The sequence below is a fragment of the Chlorocebus sabaeus genome, chromosome 7 (genome assembly GCF_047675955.1).
Source record: "Chlorocebus sabaeus isolate Y175 chromosome 7, mChlSab1.0.hap1, whole genome shotgun sequence".
Lineage (NCBI taxonomy): Eukaryota > Metazoa > Chordata > Mammalia > Primates > Cercopithecidae > Chlorocebus > Chlorocebus sabaeus.
The window spans coordinates 42,393,536-42,414,244 of NC_132910.1; the positions used below are offsets into that span (position 1 = coordinate 42,393,536).

The following is a 20,709-nucleotide window of genomic DNA, read 5'->3' on the forward strand; positions in this document are numbered from 1 at the left end:
AGTACCACAGGCCCTAACAGGAAGCATGACTAGGAGGCCTCAGGAAATGTGCTCATGATGGAAGGAGAAGGGGAAGCAAACACCTTCTTCACATGGTGGCAGGAGAGAGAGAGAGACAGAGAAAGAGAGAGAGAGAGAGAGGGAGAGAGCCCAAAGGGGGAAGGGTCACCCTTTTAAACAACCAGATCTCATGAGAACTCACTATCAAGGGAACAGCAAGAGGGAAATCTGCCTCCATGATTTAATCACCTCCCACCAGGGCCCTCCCCCGATACAAACAAATTATAATTCAACATGGGATTGGTGTGGGGACACAGAATCAAACCATATTACTCATTAAAAACGAAAAGCAAAACTAAACTACGTATCCTTTACATCTAGAATATGGCGCACAGTTATCTGGGTACAAGTATTCCTAATGATTTCAATCTCTAAAGATACTAAGTTTTCCAATTCATAATTTTTTTATCATTCTATCTCATTCATAAATGAAATCACCCAAGTTCGTAAATCTAGTCATATTTTTATTTTGTACACTCTCTTATAGGTATTCAATTCAATAAATATAAAGTATACTGTTTAATTATGTAAGCCCTATTACTTCTTGTAAAAAATACCTGCAATCTGTTCTTACAGTGGCCACGATGAAGGATGTCAGGCAGTTTTCTAGTTGAGGTAGCATAAGGTTGAATAAAGATAAATATGTTATCCAGCTGTATTATTGATTTACTGACATTCCTTCTTTTCTGTTTGTGTTTAGAGTCTTGACCCATTTTTTAAGCATACAAACATAGAATAAGTTTCCTATCCCTTTGTCCTTTTCTGCAATTTTGTAAAACCTCACATTGCTTTTCATGAGGTATGGGGACCCAAAAACTGAAAGCGTTTCAGTAACAGGCCAACTGTTAACACTTGTGAGTCCTAGGCCAAGAATAGGAATGAAGGCTCACAGAATGTAAGTCTAAATATTGAAGTTATAAATAAAGCTTTATAAACCATGGAATAAAATATGTTCTAACCTCTTATCTTGGAAAGTATACTTTGATAATGACTTAAAAAGCACATTCCAATTCCAGATTTCTTTGGACTTCCTAGCATTCTCTGCAGGAACTTAGCAACGTGGAGAGAGCCAGCCTTTGTTCTTATTTAATTCCAATATCCATTGTTGAAACTGGGTAATGATTGCATAAGAGTTCTTTTTATAAGTCTCCCATTTTTTTCATGTTAGCAATTTTTCTACAACAAAAAATTAATTTTAAAAAAGTTTAGTGTCTCCTCGATAGCTCCTAGAAATTTTATGTTCTATGAGAGGAGGTTTTATTTGCTTGGCTGTGTTTCTTGAAAATTCTATTGACATCTTCAGTGATATGCCCTCATTAAAGGTGGGTGACAATGATCAATGTGATCTGTATAATGTTGCATTTTCATTCTTGAGCTCATCTTTGGCCTTGGCATCATTAAGCAATCCTTATGATTCTCTCTCTGTCTCTCTTGCTTTTATTTTATTTAAATCATCTTTTATTATTGACATTGAAGTCCGTTATAAGATGATGGTCAAATTCTCTTTGTTACACCTAATTTTTAGTTTAAACTTGTCTCAGAAGGCTGTGAATTTTCTCATGTTGAATTATGTTACTTTTCAATTTTAAAAGTTAGCTTTTCCCCTCTTTTACAGTGTCAGTTTTCCTAGAATATTTCTCTTTCCATAAGCTTTACCTTTAGATTCATGACTTAGGATCTAAATTTAGTATTATACTATTTTAAGTAGACTTTGTGTTCCTTTTACATTAAAAAAAAAAATCTTTTTCTAGCTTATACCTGTCTTTTACCAAACTTTGTTTTGCAAATTCTGGATAGCAACATAAACGTTTTCTCTTTCCTTCAGCCTCAAGGTACATATTCAGTAAGTATGTAATCACTATCATATATATTTTCTATACCAGTATCTGTTAATTGTATTAACTAATGTGTGTACATTTCTTTTTATTATAGATTCTGAAGCAAACTACTACACATAGGCCATCATGGTCAAATTTTTAAAAGTTTATCTGTTTTTCATCTTGTTGATAAATTTCATCAACTTTTATGTAGGATATTCAAATAGACATGTAAGAGAAATTGGACTTTTTTTCGGGATTATTGAGTATTTTTATTTCAACTTGTTTTACTGCACTGAATAGCTGGAGTAAAAGACACTAAATATCCCTAGTCACTTGAGACTTCATTTTAAAAATCAGTTGTACTGGCTTTGCCATGGCTTTGTCTTGGTTTTGATTTCTATCACATTTCCTCCTCTTTAGTGCTTCCTCAGAATCATGTACTTGAGTATGTGCACATGCAAATGCAAAAACATGGATATATTAGTGGTACCTATTATATCTTTCATGCTCATTCAAGAGATATATATTTTTAGTAATAAAACTAAATTTTAAAAGCCTAAAAATTAGGAACCAGCCTTTTTATATAGACATGATATGTCATGGAGTCAGATTCTATGAATATCCAATGTATAAAACACACACACACACACACACACACACACACACACACACACACAGAATACACATATCCAAGAAATGATTTTAACAGTTTAAAACAGAATATATTTTTATATTACTCTGCCTGAACTGATACTATCATTGCTATCAAAAGGATTTCATGCCTTTTCAACTTTTAGTTTTTGTTTGTTTGACATCTTGCTTCCAATTTTGTGTTTAACTCTATGTTGAGTTTATCATTTTATTCCAAACTTATTCTCCAAAATGCATTGCTGATGATATTTATATTAGTAGGCATTCTGTGGAATTGTGCTTTTACAGGAAATACATTGGTAAATCTTAAGTAATCTGAAGTAATCTTAAGTTGTTTCCACAGTTTTAAAAAAAGGGGGGGCTAATATTGAATCTGCAATAAAATATAGACAAGGTGGACACCAAAAATAGTTTTGTTTCCATCTATAATTAGTAGCTGTGCAACAAGTATAAAAATACATATTTGATATGTTTCCTTGCATATGTGATGTGGAGGCAGCAACACTATTTGTAAGCTTTTTAAAAGAGTTACAGTGTCTCTGTAGAGATACTGTACTAGGGTCTAGAGACCAGTAAAAAAGGTTTTCATCTGGGCTGCTCCACTTACTATCTGGTGTTATATTTAGCAACTGATATTACCAAAGTATCAGTTTGCTGTTTTTTATAAAAGGAACAAAAACACAGCTTTTGCATGTTCTGGAGAGGATTCATATATATATATTACTTGATACAGTGCCTGGCATATAACCTACATTCTACTAATGACATCTATTATTAGTAGTAATAATTAAAGTGGTAATGTTACAGAAGGAAAGGGAATGTGAGTACAGTTAAGTACCCTTAGTAAGTTTATATATTTTATTAGGTTTATATATATTTATTTATGTTACTGACTTTTATTTACAAATGTCACTTATTACTTTTAATCTCAGGTGAAATAAATAGGAAACTTAGAGAAGAAAAACATATTTTTAATTCATATAGCAATATTATATAACTCAAAACCTACACATATTCAGGACTCAGATTACATGGAAATTTAACAATAAATGTAAATCACAAAATGTGTCACTTTCATCTCATTTTAGTTTTACTTTTTTACATAATATGCTAGCCCTTTTTGCTTTTTCTAAGCACACATGTTTTATTAATCATAAATGTGAAAAAAATAAGGGGTGTATTTTGTCATTGCTTGGAAAGGAAACTTAAAGACAATTGAGTATTTTGTCAGGGCCATAGATTTATTTATAAAATTTATCTACTACAAATTGAGTTGTTTTAATTCTTCACTATCCCTCTGAGAGAGGTTAGAAAAAGAAATGACAATGTCTGCTTACATGGGAGAATACTGAAAGAGAGCCATCTTAAATCACATGGTGTAAATTCATTGGTGGTCAAAGCTCAGCACACTTCCACAGTTTCTCTTCTCCATATTGCTTCCTTCTGTATGGATGCATACATATATATCCGTTTTTATGTACAATATAAAGTGAAGGATATATTTAAATAAGTTCCATCCACATTTAGTTAAAATATTTTATGGCCTTTAATTATAAAATCATATTTTGAAAATTGAGCTGACTCTCAAATCTTTTGACGTAGCATTCTATCCTTTCTGGCATAAACTTGAGTTACCACTCTAATCTCATTTCTCACATTGTCCCTTTAATTGACTCCCTTTAGGCAATTTTGAAGTAGTAGTTGTTTATGCATATCTTTGTCATGGTCTCTCTGACTTCTAAATATTTGCAAATACTATTGCCTTCTTAGGTTCCATATCACTCAGTTCCACTTCAAATTGGCTAATAGTAATTCGTTTTTCTGATCTTAGCTGGGATGTCAGTAGCTTCTACCGTTTCCATACACACACACCTCTGGCTCTCTCCGTGGTAACTATATTTTTCCTATAGAATGCTAATAGTCTTATTTTTCTGACTCACACTGGAAGTGTCTTCATAGAAAGGGATATATTTTCTTTTTTTCCCTTAGTGTTCCCTCCGCCCTAAGCAATTACCATAATATGCATTTAATAAAAAATTATAAAATCCAAATATATTCGTATCATGAAGGTGAAATTTCTCTATATTGAAATAAACTGAAGATAATTTTAATCAAGAATGTAATCATTGGCCGGGCGTGGTGGCTCACGCCTGTAATCCCGGCACTTTGGGAGGCTGAGGCAGGTGGATCACAAGGTCAGGAGATCAAGACCATTCTGGCTAACACAGTGAAACCCTGTCTCTACTAAAAGTACAAAAAAAAATTGCCAGGCATGGTGGTGGGCACCTGTAGTCCCAGCTACTTGGGAGGTTGAAGCAAGAGAATGGCGTGAACCGGGAAGGCGGAGCTTGCAGTGAGCCCAGATCACACCACTGCGCTCCAGCCTGGGTGACAGAGCGAGACTCCATCTCAAAAAAAAAAAAAAAAAAAATTAATCATTATATCAAATCAATGTGAAATTGAAAATACATGATGATACTTTATTTCTATATCTCTGATAAAATATGTATATTTATGAAATTAATATAGATTTATTGCATAAGAAATCAAAACTATCTGCAATTCTACCCTCTAGTAAGAGCTACTTTTGTGGTACATTTTCTGTTTAATTATCTATAGAACTCTTTTTATACATATTCAATTTATCAATCTATAAATTTCCATCTACCATTTAGAAATGCAAGAGCTCCATCAAGAATCATCTCCCGAAAGCTATGTGTTCTTCCTTTAATCTTCTAATTGTATGTGACAGACATTTGTCATAAACTTTCGCATGTTTACAGCCTTCAGTTACGCTAGAAATATTTAATTCTTAATCATTTGTACCTAAGTCTATAGGAAACTTAGATTTTATTCTCTACATTTGAGTATGGCACACATGTGCATACCATAATAAACAATTCAAATACATCATTTGTTGTAATGAATGCCTACAAGAGGGAGTGACAATAACATTACCGGGAAACGTCTGTGTTTTGTTTAATTTCCAAAGATAACTGTTATTTGAAGTTTTTCTTCGTTTGTTTGCTCTTGTTTTGGTTAGTATATTGGTTAATAAAGTTGTTTGGAACTTTATTTATCATTGTTTGAATTTTCTAAGTCTTATAACTCAGACCAGTAATCCAGAAGTTACCAACACTGTCCAACTCCTATCCTCAGGATGAAAGCCCTTGAAATAGAAATGTGAGCTGTGGCATAATAGAAGCATTGGCAGCTATTTTCCCCTGCTCTATGCATGAGTGCATAGACTCTAATTTATACACAGAAGTTTATATAATTACAGATTTGCAACCAAATTTACTTTTCACATACTTATGATTCCAGTCTATCTCAAAAGTAGATAATCAAACTTTCCTAAACAACTTTTCAATGATGGACAACATTATTGCTCCTTTACCTATGACTACCTCTCCCTGTTCTTTTCTTCATCCCAATCAATATGTCTAGATAAATACAATTTGCTTTTTCTCATCTGAAATTTGGTTTGGAAATTGCAGCCACATTTCTACTTATCTTTTTCAAATAATTAAAAACTTCTACCTCAGTCATGTAACATCTTCCTGCATGATCTAATCTTCAGATTTTTCTCTGACTAGCAAAACTAGATGTTTTGTGATTAGGGAAGTCAGAAGTGATGAGACATGAATAAAACATAAAATATTTCTTTTCTATATTTCAGTAAGTTAAACTAAATTATATTTACCTAAATTATGTACGTACTTTGATAAACATCTCAGATAATCTTAAAAATACCAAGCAGCAATGAAGGAAAGTGTGAGGGAATAGGGAGGTAGGGGAAAAGGAGGAGAGGGAAGGAGAGGGAACAGGAAGGGAGGTGAGGATGGAAGAGTTTTGTGTAACTGGAATTCTTGAGAGTGAGGTTCTTGATAACTATTTTCAATCCTGGGGAAGGAAAAATTAAATCACAGTCCTTTATCATTTTCAAAAGAAAAGAAAATGATAGACCTTCTGCTTTAAAGCAAGTGGAAGACACAATCTCATGGAATCCCACAAATTTCTTTGAAAACTGTCTCAAGTTACTTAAACTTCCTAAACTGTATGGCTTTTATTTAACACGAGTGGCATTTATAGTAAATATTTGAAGATAAAATGTGATCATGTGAGTACAACACTCTCAGCTGTGAGAGGCACTTAGTAAATACATCACATAATAATTAAACTCAAGATCTCATTTTAAGTGACACATTCAGGAATGAGAAGGGAAGGTCCCAGAAAGAAGCACAGTCAAATTAGTTTACTCAGAAATCGTAGTTTTTCATTTGAAATATGAAATCCCAACCTCCTTCATGTATTACTTCCCTTCCCTAGTTATCACAGGGTTGGATTAGTGTCAGTCTCTTGAAGTAGACATTCCTAAATGTGTAGAGGTTTTTGGAAAGAAGAAGCATAACAAAATTAAAACAAACTGAATGGAATCCATTGGGTCATTTATTAAGAATATTTTTTTGTTTCAAATATAAATGCTCTGAAACTGGATCAGCAAAATAATAGCAACTAAGTTATTTTAAAAAGATGACAGGAAACAAAGCATAGGCATTTTGTCTTGGATTTAAGCACATTGTGACTCTACTGTTGAACTGTGGTTCTAACTCAGTGACGCCTAGAGTAGAAGAAAAGATGCTTAAGATGGAACAGTTGTGACCTAAAAATTAAAGCTCTAAATATTCAAGCTAATTTTAAGAGCACTGACAGAGCAAAGCGTATGCACAGAGAAGAACATGAATTATACACTAATCGAATTTTAATAAGTGAAGAATGTTAGTATAGAAGTACACACCTCACCAACAATATGTTGTTTTTTTCTTTTTCTTCATTTTGCAGGGAAAAGTTCGGCATTTACAGAAGGCTTTTGCTTCAAGAGTAGATAAATCCACACAGACTGAACTACTAGGCTATGATGTAAGTAGCTCTGTAAAATCATTTTTATCTTCGTTATTGGTATTCAGACCTCCACAGTTTATTTACCTCTGCGGCTGCTGTGTCCATGCATTGATTTAACAGGATTTAGCGGTGCACCATTCATCTTTTGCTCTTAAACAATCCCCAATTACCTTCTGGAACTAAAAAAGATAATTACAGGCACCGACTAGCACACCAATGTCTTATCAATTTTTTTAAACCAACAATTTTGTTGCAGTCTTTTGAATTAGTGAATTTGCAGACATGTAGAAGATATGCATTAGAAAACTAGGGCAATTTATTTTTAAGAAAATATTTATTTATTAACAGTTTAATAAAGTTACTATGTTTGTAATCACCAAAGATGAAGCACATCATTTTTATATGCAGACACGTAAAAGCAAAAACAACTTTGAAGAAAAATTTAAATTTTTTTTTAGTCCTTGGGCTTCAGTGCAGGCAGCAGAAAGTAATTTAATGGAAAGTGTTTTTCTATTAGTGAGAAATACTTGTTGAACTGTCAAAACAGGATTGTAAAACATGTTTTAATATAGTATTACATCTAGTAACATTGGATTATTTGGGAAAACATTGATATAAATACCCATTTTTTTCTTAAACACAGTTAAGAAATTTGCATTTTGACTAAGTTCATGACTTTAAACTTCCTCTTGATGAAAAAATGAAGAAAGTAATTTGATCTTGTAGCTAATATGTATGATGACCCCCTCTTCTATTTAGAAATATTTATTATTATTTTTAGCACTTTGCTGATAACTAGAAATAAAATAGAGATAATTTTAAGTTTTAGGATGATGAATAATGATAAATTATATGTTTATCTGCGTGTTCTCATTATGTTAAATAACAAACTTGGATGCTACTTTTGTGTTGCTGTGCAAACTATATTATTTAATGTAAAACTACTGTTCTCTTTTAGGAAATAAACCAAAGCTTTGAATTACTGCACAAATTGTTTTCAAGTGTTTATATACCTCATTTTTTTAATTAAAAAGAACACTAAAAGCTATGAATTAAAAATTGTTGTATTACACTTATTTTAAGATATATTTATTCTAGATATCTAAATTCTAGATCTCAATTTTGTGACTGAAATTCTTCTAGCAGGGTTGTATATTATTTAACATGTTAATTTCTAATTTTAAAAAGAAATAACTTTATGGTACTTAAAGAGGATTTACCACAAGTAATTCAATATTGGTCTTTTGCGGGGGATTCTTTCCTGTCTAAAAACTTGGTTTTTTTGTTTGTTTGTTTGTTATTTGAGATGGAGTCTCACTCTGTTGCCCAGGCTGGAGTGCAGTGACGCGATCTCGGCTCACTGCAACCTCTGTCTCCTGGGTTCAAGCGATTCTCCTGCCTCACCATCCCAAGTAACTGGGATTGCAAGCACCCACCACCACTGCTAGCTAATGTTTGTATTTTCAGTAGAGACAGGGTTTCATCATGTGGGTCAGGTTAGTCTCGAACTCCTTACCTCAAATGATCCACACACCTCAGCCTCCAAAAGTTCTGGGATTACAGGCGTGAGCCACCACCCCCTGCCTAAAAATTTTTTAATAAAAATATTTATATGCTAGTCCTTAGGATATAAACCCAATACATGTTTTACAAATAACAACATTTGTATCTATAAATCTGCAAGACAGAGAATTAGTTAAATATGAGTATTAAGATCATAATTTTCATTAAATCTTATTCCAATATAACATCATACAACACAGGGACTACAAGTTAAATTAGAATCCACTTACTTCGAGGCCCAAAATTTTTAAATAAGCTAACTGAATTTCAGAAAAACGAAGTCACATTTTACTACTACATGACCTTTGTTAGGAGTCTAGTCTTTTATTTAAAGTAATGTGTTCAGAAAAGGGAAAACAAATATACATTTGGATTCAAATTTTCAATTTTATTCAATTTAAAGAAGCAATGTTTGAGAAATAGAATTCTAACTTTTTAAATGACAATATAAATATAAAAGTAAGACTTTTATGTAACACCATCAATTTTATGTGACACTATTAGTGATTGCTTGTGAGAATTGGTTACTGAGGAATGAATGATACCTCTGGGGAAATGACTAATCTGTGGATAGTTATTCTAACAGCATAGTTACCAGCAGCCTCTTATGTATTTCCCTATTCATGCCTCATAATTTACTAATTTCTACAATATTTCTTATATCAAAGCCATTTAGTTCTCTAAGCATGAAAATAAAAATGTAAAACGAAGCCATGATAATTGTTAATCCTCATTAAATCTTCATTGTTCCTAGCTTGTTTCATATGTTATAGTGATCATTTAATGCATCTTACTGTACTGAATTAAGGTTAAAGAATAATACTTTTTTGACAATGAGTCTCTAAAGAATCCCCTTCGTATGAACAAATTAAATTTCTAAAATATGCATGTAAAAACTTATGAAAGTAACTAGATGTAACTGTAATACTAAACTTTAGGGCAACTTGCATGTGAAAAACTGGGGATGGAATACTTAAACAAATCAAAAATAAGTAAAACACTTTCAGTATGATGAATTACATAACTGGAAATATATGATTCATAAATAGTACAATTTCTCCCATGACCAGGATATATTTTGAATATTTATTTGTAATTTTTTAAATATTTTATATGCAATAGTAATCATTTATTCTTCAATGTATGGTGTTTTGTTCTGTTTCACCCTCAGGAAATATAGTTTCACCTTATTTTAACTTTCAAAAATATTGTATACACAAATGTATCTATTTATAACTTGCAAATTGTGTTTATTCAAAAACAAGAAATATCTCGTGGAAATCTTGTACATTATGGATGTTTCTTATACTCTTTTGTTTTCTTCTTAAAGCTGCCAGCATTAGCCACAAATTGTTCTTTACAGATTATTATGGACCATATTTTATTGGTATGAGTATCAGAATATATGATACTACATGTTATCATTAATATAATTTCCTTAGGAAAATAACTCTTGCTATACATTTTGCTTAAGATAAGAAATAGAATCCCCAGAAAACATTAATTATAATAAAATCTATTAAAAATTCATTGCCATGAATAAGTTTAAAGATTTGTACAATAAACTACTTTTATCCTGCACCAGATTTGTCAGGAGGCATGAAACTAATGTTAGTTTACAATGTGCTCTGACTTCTAATGCACGTGGCAAGACTTAAAAAAAAAAAATTCAGAGTGTCTCAGCACAGGCCTATAAACACCATAGTTTTTGTGATGAGGGAGATGGTTAAATAAATGATGAATGTGTCTTAAATAATCAATGTCAATTTAACCTCTTCCACGTTCCTCTGTCTGCACAGGCTTAGTTTATTGAAAGATCAAAGAATAATTTCTTAGGTGTCACTGTGTTATTAAAACAGGATAGAAGATGAATAGATGTAGTCAAGTAGCATTACTGCCCATTCCAAGATTACATTGAAGGGTAGGGAAGTTTTTTATCTAATTACATCAAATGTATAAACAGATGTTTTAATATAGTATATATGCTGTCTGTAAATATTTTATAGCTTGAACTACTACAAATAGCATTTTGATTACAATATTTGAGAGTGAATAATCAAGATATTCTAAGGATCTTATTTTCTGACAGTGAGAAATTCAGATATTTTCATTAATTTGACATCTTTATGGACAGCTATTTTTTAACTTCCATTTTATGTCCTGAAGAAGGTTGTTTTTGAAAACGTGACTTTAAGTGTAAGTTTGCTTTTCAGATAATGCCTAAAATTGACACAGAATATTCACAGGATTTAAAAATTTCTCTGAGCCACAAATGCACTAAAGTTTTAAATAAAGCAGTTTCTTCCTTTCATTAGCATGTGATTTACACTTATATTTAATAAGAAACCATTTTTAGGCTTGAACTCGCAGTGTTTTCTTTAAGACTTCTGACGTTATCAGGTATTTCATTAAATATTAAATTATTAATTATTGTTAGTTTAAATATCATTAGAGGTTTCAATTTGGCTACAGAAAATGGACTGAACTGTGGTATCACATATTTTGTCTCAGTCATGTATGAATAAAGCATAAATCAGTTTATTAATGGATGCTCATACCACTGTTTGTTTTTACAAATATTTTAACACACTTTCCAAATGATGAGATTTGCTTTATAAATACAATTTTCTACTTATACATGAGGAAAATAATATTATTTTCATCATGAATGTACACTTTGAAAAACTTTTCAATGCAATTATCTGTGTATTTCACAATCCCTGGTACTTTTCTCAGATTTAATTTTGGTGGTGCTCCTGGCGCAGTTAGTTTGCACACAGTCCTAAAAAAATATGAAAATAGTTCATCATGCTGTATTCATGTTAGGAATAAGAATGATTAGTTTTTACTGTAATTGTTTTATTAGATAGAGCAGAAGTGTTTTTTGTGCTGTGGTAATATATTATGTCTGCCTATGGATTAAGCCCCGTTCTAAGAATTGAATAACTATGAATTAGGCTTTCTCATCATGCTGCTAATATACTGTAGTTTATTAAAATTTCTCTTCTGCTTTTATTTATTACTTCTATCTTCTTAAATTCAGTACTTCTCCTGATCATGTATGAATGCGCTCTGGCATTTATTAGAAAAAAGTGACTCCCCACACATGCTTCATGTATTTATATTTACTTATCTCAGATAATTCTGTTTATTTTTATAAATTAAAAAACATTTAGTTTTAAAAATTGAGATATATTCCAGATTTTCTTATGGACTATATTTTTTTCTCATTACATTAAAGATAACTTTTAGATAAGAACATTGTTTGAAAACACCTATCATGTTTAAAAACATGATTATCTGCCACGAGTGCTTATTAACATTTAATGGAGTCACATCTTATCCAGTGGTAATGTTCCAAGGGCATCACTTTGAAAATTTATTCATGCTTTCATTAAAAAAATATGACTAAGTCCCCTCTAGCAGCCAGGCTCCATTCTAGGTCCTTGGAATATATCCTTTAACCAAACAAAAAAATATTCCTGCACAGAGCTTGCAATTGGTGAGGGCATACTTAAAAATCAATAAGCTAAGTAAGTAAGCAAATTATATAATGCGTTCAAAGGTGCTGAAAGCAATGTAAAAACTAAAAATAGCACAGAGAAAGAATAATTCTAAGTGTATAGTGGGAGGGTCAAAACTATGATCAGAAATTTTGAATAGGGCGATCTAGGGAGATCTGAGTTTGAGATTTGAGACTTAAAGAAGGTGAGGTGAAAATCGTGTGTAATCAAAAATTCCTTTGTGATGTGCTTCTTGAATATTCCTTGGCATCCCTTCAGTCAGTAAGAACTAAGCACTTTGTCGTTGCTGGAGCCCTAGATAAGAATAGCTTCATTTAGACGTCATGCAGCATAAAAATTATATTCTAGATCATAAAACCTAGATTCAGGCTCCATACATCAAGAGACTCACACTAGAAGAATATGGTCTACCTGAGGGAATAGCCGACTCAACTCTTCTGTATCATGTTCACCTAGCATAAGCACTGAGAAGAAATCTGGGTGAAATCAACCACACCGTATTAATTACATTTGCTTCTCCTCTTTCTGTTTGTTACTTACATTCACCCTACCCTCTTTTTTTCCCTGAACAGTATTCTTCCAGAGCAGATAGAGTTGGATTTCTATGCTTTAAATGTATAATTAGACTTCATTGTATATCAGCATATCCCATTTATCAGAGGTGTGCTGGTTAAACTAAACAAATACAGAAAGCACTCAATGATTACTTGGTGGGAAAAAAATTAAAAGCTGCTAATTTTTTTTTAATTCTAAAAATTTATAACAAATTAATATGCATTGTTTTATTCACAAAACATACAGGTGTGGATATTGCTCTATACTATTTTTCTATATTACTTCTTTTATATCTAACAAGTATTTAAAAATTACTGTGTTATGCCTTTTAGAATGAAGTATTACACTCAAATTAGCATAGACAACTAGTAATTTCTAAACGTAAGTGCCAACATGCAGTTGTTTTTATAGTGTTGCACTGAGTAATTCTTTTTAAAATCATGAATATTTGCTTAGGAGCCAGATCCCCCTGGACTGATGCCAGGTCTTTAATTCTGCAGTGACTACATAGAATTAGTATCAGTGAACCGACAGCCCTTTTGTTAAGAGAATATGTGGTTGAGATCCTTATGAGGAAAACAGCAAGGCTAGATGTCATCTATGAAAGTTCTTGTAATTATAAAAATATTCATTAAGATGAAACTGCACACGAGGATGGGAAGAGAATGAGTTGTTGCTGGTCCAAGGTTGTAAAGCTTGAGTTGCAGAAGAAATAAGTTTTGAGATGATCTGCACAGCAGGGTGACTATAATTAATGATAATGTATTATGTATTTCAAAATAACTAAATTTCAAATGTCTCACTACACAAAAAGGACAAGTAATGTGATGGCTGATGTGTTAATGTGTTTGATTTAATCATTCCACATTGTATACATAGATCAGTATCAAAATATCACATTGTATGCCGTTAATGTATACAATTTGTCAGTTAAAAATCATGTTAACTTAAGAAAATTTGAAAAGAGTACACACCCAGGAGGTTTTATATAGTTTAAAATAGTAATAATAGATATCATATTTGCTGAAAATTATGTTGTGGTAGTGTTGATAAAAGAGAAGAAAAATACGTATTTGTTGAATGAAAAATTTCTCCCTGTCCACTTCTACTTCCAATTCATAGACTGCTACCTTTATAGGAAATCTAAGTTTAACTTCAAACCTTTCTAATATTTTTCCTAGACAGCCTTAGGAGTCTTTTAGAGTATCTAGTGTACTAAGTATCATTATGTACTAAGTCCTGGCGGGGCGCGGTAGCTCATGCCTATAATCCCAACACTTTGGGAGTCCCAGGCGGGCAGATCACGAGGTCAGGAGATCGAGGCCATCCTGGCTGACACGGTGAAACCCCGTCTCTACTAAAAATTCAAAAAAAAAAAAAAAAAAAAAAAATATTAGCTGGGCGTAGGCGTAGTCCCAGCTACTCCGAAGGCTGAGGCAGGAGAATGGTGTGAGATGGGGGAGGTGGAGCTTGCAGTGAGCCGAGATCGCGCCACTGCGCTCCAGCCTGCGAGACAGAGAGAGACACTCCGTCTCAAAAAAAAAGAAAAGAAAAAAAAAAAAAGTCCTTACAGAAAACATTTTTACCACCCCTTGAAAGGAAACACCAAGTATAAGCTTGAAGTATCTCTCATTGTCTATTTACAATGCATCAATCAATTGCTGCTAATTATTATAATTTGTGTGAAGTTAAGTTCTATGACTTTGTTCAGGTGCTTTTTTAAAGTAAATTTTTGTGGACTTCTATTAATTTATTTCTGTCAAAAACATTGCTTTCCTTTGATGTGGTCTACAATCAGGAAAAATTTGCAAAAGGAAATGTATCTTTATATATATACATATACACACACATGTATGACATACATATATACATACATGATATATATGTACATATATTGGCATACATAAATATCCTTGAAATATATATATATATATATATCCTTGACATATATTTGAAATATATATATATTCTTGGAATATAATATCCTTGAAATGTATCTCCTTGAAATATGTCAATGAAATGTATTAATACACACACGCATGCACATGTATACACACACACACAAATAAGACATAGGTAAAAAAAAAGTTTGCTTTTATTTGATGTATTATTCCCATCATAGAAGTTAGAATTAGATGCATTCTTTAATTTTTCTGTGTATACAGTAAGAATTACTGAGTATCATATCTTATATAACACAATGTTTAAAATGATTATTTGAATTTTAATATGATTAAATTAAATTTATATAACTATTAGCTAGGAATATTTGCTGTCCATTTTATTATACTTGGTACATACTAATATAAAGATAATTTCTTTTTAAGGTAGTAATCAAATTAACTCTCAAAAACACTAATTTTTTACTCACAGAAATCATAAACCCATATACTTTCTAATGAAATAGTGATAACATTTTTTTCCGTAACATAGATGATGGTATTTTGGTTTTCACATTACACTAGCTCATGACTTTTCTGTTTTGTCTTGGTTGAGCTTTTGTTTCACTAGGCTATCAAATTTCATTAAGTTACTTAATTTTTCCCTCAATTTTCTCATGAGATCTGCTATTCCCTTTGACAACTCTACTTGTACTTGATTTAGATGCACAAAAATGGATAATATGTACCAAGAGCATTAGTCCTCATAGTGGTCTTTGTCCATCAAAACGTTTTTCAGCCACCTGATTCATGCTTTGGGATTTGAGAATAGCTAGCTTCTACCTTTTGCCAGTGAAATAACTAATATTGATTTGAGAGGAAAAAAGTCATTGAAATGTTTATATTAATAGTGTTTCAGAATAAAACTGTAAAGGGATTTTTAACTTATAAAAAGCCACAGAGAGATAAAGGGAAAAAAAGATCCATAAATGTTTGGCTTAATAACAAGCCAACAAAAGAACAGGGATTTTCAGAATATTACATTAGAAAGTTTCCTAAAAGAGAGCCACGTGTAGCATTAACTTTATGCTCTATAAAATAAGAACCCCAGGAAATTTTACTCTTTTATGACGCCACATTGTTAAGACGGTAATTAGAATTTTAAATTTATAAAGTTGATCTATTACAGAGAAAATTTATACCAAAAAGAATGTCGTTTGCATTTCAGAGTACTTAAAGAATCAAAGTTCTATACATACCAGAATTATTTCAGGTTTGCCATTATTTTATAAGTTTTGTGGTTATAAATGGATTTATAGATTTGAATTTAAACTATCACATAAGAAGATATTTATTTAAAGTGTGGTCTAATATAGAGTAACTTTCAGCGAGAAAAGTAGTTAAACAGGTTTAGCATTTTGTTGTATTGGAAAAGTATACCCTAAATATGAATGAATTATTCATAAGCCTAAGAAAGTGCTAATATAGAATGAAAAGTATTATGTTTTTAAGTTTTGGGGGTTATAAGAAACACTTAGAGCCGGGCGCAGTGACTCAGGCCTTTAATCACAGCACTTTAGTGGCCGAGGCGGGCAGATCACCCGAAGTCAGGAGTTCAAGACCAGCCTGGCTAACATGGTGAAATCCCTTCTCTACTAAAACTATAAAAATTAGCCAGGCATTGTTGCGGACAACTGTAATTCCAGCTACTCAGGAGGCTGAGGCAGGGGAATCGCTTGAACCCGAGAGGCAGAGGTTGCAGTGAGCCAAGATTGTGGCACTCCATGCTGGGCAGCAGAGCAAGATTCTGTCTCCAAAAAAAAAAAAAAAAAAGAAAAATAAACAATGTTGTTCTGTCTCAAAAAAAACAAAAAAAAAAAAGAAAAAAAAAAGAAAAGAAAGAAAGAAAGAAGCAATGTTGTTCCAAAAATGTTACCTAGAAGTATTTTTTGTTTGTTTGTTTGTTTGTTTGTTTGTTTGTTTGTTTGTTTGTTTTGGGACCGAGTCTTGCTCTGTCGCCCAGGCTGGAGTGCTGTGGCGCGATCTCAGCTCACTGCAAGCTCCGCCTCCCAGGTTCGCGCCATTCTCCTGCCTCAACCTCCCGAGTAGCTGGGACCACAGGCGCCCGCCACCATGCCAGGCTAATTTTTTCATATTTTTAGTAGAGACGGGGTTTCACCGTGTTAGCCAGAATGGCTAATCTCCTGACCTCATGATCCACCCACCTCAACCTCCCAAAGTGCTGGGATTACAGGCATGAGCCACCGTGCCCAGCCGAAGTGTTTTTTTTTTTTTTTTTTTTTTTTTTTTTTAATTTATGATAAAGATGCTACCGACCCTAAATGAGTCTGAAAAGATTAACTTTACTTTGCAGGAGTATCAGTAATATGATACAATCATACGTCATAAAATACAAAACTAAAAAGAATTTATGTAATTCATAAAAATGTAAAAAATACTTGGTGTGAGTGTATTATTTTATATACTTTTGAAAGTTTTTTTTTTCCTCCACTTTGGTTTTAGTATGTTAAAATGATCATATAAGTGCTGGATTATCTATAAATATATTACAAGTACATAAACATATATGTTTTCATATATGTTTTTGGCATGTCAGATAGATCCATATTATTTTCCTGTAATATTAATGAATTAATTTTACTATTCATAATTTAAAGGACTGAATATCATTAAATCACATTAATATTTTAAACATTTTTTACATTTTGTTTTAAATTTTCTCCTACTAAAGAATAGCAATGGCACATACTCTCCGGAAGAGGATTTTGAACACTCTAATAGAATTATGTGTGGTCTTATCCTACACCTAGCAATGCTATCTCTAGAAATTTAACCTGAACATACACTTTCTTATGTGCCAAACAATATTTTCATAAGGTTTTCTTTATGATAATTTTGTGTAACAGTTAAAGATGAAAAACAACACATATAACAATAGGGGGCTATTTGATAATGGCTTATCATCATATGAGTTACTGTATAAGGACAAATACAAGTGCAAAAAAATCTAAAACTTCAATCAGAAGTAAAATTACATTACTATTGCTGTAATACTTGGGAAGTTATTTGTGTGTTATAATATTTAACAGCTAAATCTAATGTTTCTAGCATCCAAGTTATTTCAGGATAAGAGAAAATAAATGTAACTATGATAATACAAGATAAAGGAAAGAACCTGGTAATGTTATATTCAAATGTAAAGTGTCAATATGAACTTACTATTTGTTAATTGAAGAATATTTTCTTGTTTTTCCCACTGAAAAAGTATAAACCTTTCAAGCTTATAGGCTTAACTTTCAGTAGTCAGGAAACAGAGGTGGGTGAATAAGTTAAACAATACCATCAGTCAACAATCAGACAAAATCCACGTGGGCAGTATTCTACAAGACAACTCATATGGTATCCTTAAAAAAGAAGATGCTATTAAAAATTGGGGGACTATCTGCCAGGCTTGGTGGCTCACGCCTTTAATCCCAGCACTTTGGGAGGCTGAGGCAGGTGGATCATGTGAGGTTGGGAGTTCTAGACCAGCCTGACCAACATGGAGAAACCCCATCTCTACTAATAATACAAAATTAGCTGGACATAGTGGCACAAGCCTGTAATCCCAGCAGCTGAGGAGACTGAGGCTGGAGAATCGCTTGAACCCAGGAGGTGGAGGTTGCAGTGAGCCAACATTGTGCCATTGCACTCCAGCCTGGGCAACACGACCAAAACTCTGTCTCACACACACACACACACACACACACACACACACACACACACAAAATTAAGGGACTATCTTGATTAAAGAAACTAAACAGACATAACAACATGTGAAATGCGAATATATGTGTGTGTGTATATGTGTGTGTATATATATTTGTGTATGTATGTGTGTGTGTATATATACACACACAGACACACACACATATAGATATAGTGAATAACTAGAGAGAGGGAGAGAAGACCAAAAGCAGCTATGGCAACTCTTTTTTTTTGAGACGGAGTCTCGCTCTGCCGCCCAGGCTGGAGGGCAGTGGCCGGATCTCAGCTCACTGCAAGCTCCGCCTCCCGGGTTTACGCCATTCTCCTGCCTCAGCCTCCCGAGTAGCTGGGACTACAGGCGCCCACCACCTCGCCCGGCTAGTTTTTTGTATTTTTCAGTAGAGACGGGGTTTCCCCGTGTTAGCCAGGATGATCTCGATCTCCTGACCTCGTGATCCACCCGTCTCGGCCTCCCAAAGTGCTGGGATTACAGGCTTGAGCCACCGCGCCCGGCCGGCAACTCTTAATTACTGAATCTAGGTGCCATGATTTCAATGTTCATCTCCTCCAAATCTCATGCTGAAATTTGATTCTCAATTGGAGATGGGGCTTAATGGGAGAATAGGGCATGTTTGGGTCATGAGAGAGATCTCTCATTAATAGATAAATAGATTAATAGATTAATGCCCACCCTTGGGGTGAGTGAGTTCCTGAGAGAGCAATCACCTCCCCACTGTCACCTCCCCACTGTCTCTCCTGCTTCCTCTTGGGTAGCGAGTGTCATGTCTGCACATACCAGCTCCCCTTCCATTTCTGCCACTAGTGGAAGTAGGCTGAGACTTTCACCGGATGCCCAGTCTTCCAGCTTGCATAATCCTGAGCCAAATAAACCTTTTTAAAAAATAAATAAATAAATTACCCAGTCCCAGGTGTTAGAGCAATGCAAAATGGACTAAGATACGAGGTGAAGGCTATGCAGGTGTTAATAGTACAAGTCTAAGTGTGGCACATATACACAATGGAATACTATGCAGCCATAAAAAAAGGATGAGTTTGTGTCCTTTGTAGGGACATGGATGCAGCTGGAAACCATCATTCTCAGCAAACTATCGCAAGAATAGAAAACCAAACACAGCATGTTCTCACTCATAGGTGGGAACTGAACAATGAGATCACTTGGACTCAGGAAGGGGAACATCACACACAGGGGCCTACTATGGGGAAGGGGTGAGGGGGGGAGGGATTGCATTGGGAGTTATACCTGATGTAAATGACGAGTTGATGGGTGCTGACGAGTTGATGGGTGCAGCACACCAACATGGCACAAGTATACATATGTAACAAACCTGCATGTTATGCACATGTACCCTAGAACTTAAAGTATAATAATTAAAAAAATAGAAAAAAGAATATTGCAAGTCTGTTTTTCTGTATCTTAAAAGTTTTCTCAATAAAGGGAATGGTTTCCCAGCTTAAAAATACACAAAAATATTTAAATGGCATTATAGTAAGATATAATGTATGGCCAGGACTAAATTGGGATGGGCAGTCCAGCAGTAACGTGTATTTGAGGTACATCTGAAGAAATTTGAACAAGGATTGCTATTAGATATGATGAAAACTTCTTTACAAGAACAGTTAGAGGTTACTACTGGGGAAAACGGCAAGCAAAATGAAAAACAGAGTGTACTATGCGGTTCCCTTTTTAATTTAAAAAAAAAAAAAAAAAGTGGAAATGAATCCAGAAAGCTTGGTATAGTGGCGATCTCTGGTTTGTAGGAATGTACCATTTTATTTCCTTATTTTTGTTTATCTCTTTTTGTCACTTTTTGCAATGAACATATGTATTTTTATAATAATAAAATGTACTTTCAAAGTAGAAATACATTATTTAAAAAAGAAAGCTCATCACTGCAAACTTGAATATGAAATTATTTGCATAATGTATTTACTTTCTATTCAAGACCTACTTTCTTACAAAATAAA

General features: G+C 33.2%; 1 protein-coding gene across 2 annotated transcripts in view; it reads left to right on the forward strand.

The window, feature by feature from the left end:
• CCSER1 (coiled-coil serine rich protein 1) overlaps positions 1-20,709 on the forward strand; it is a 1,436,819-nt gene that overhangs the window by 777,897 nt on the left and 638,213 nt on the right. For both annotated transcript variants that reach the window (XM_073017490.1, XM_073017491.1), the window contains exon 9: positions 7,374-7,451. In XM_073017490.1, the coding sequence (XP_072873591.1) occupies positions 7,374-7,451 (78 nt within the window). The remainder of the gene's footprint in view (positions 1-7,373; positions 7,452-20,709) is intronic.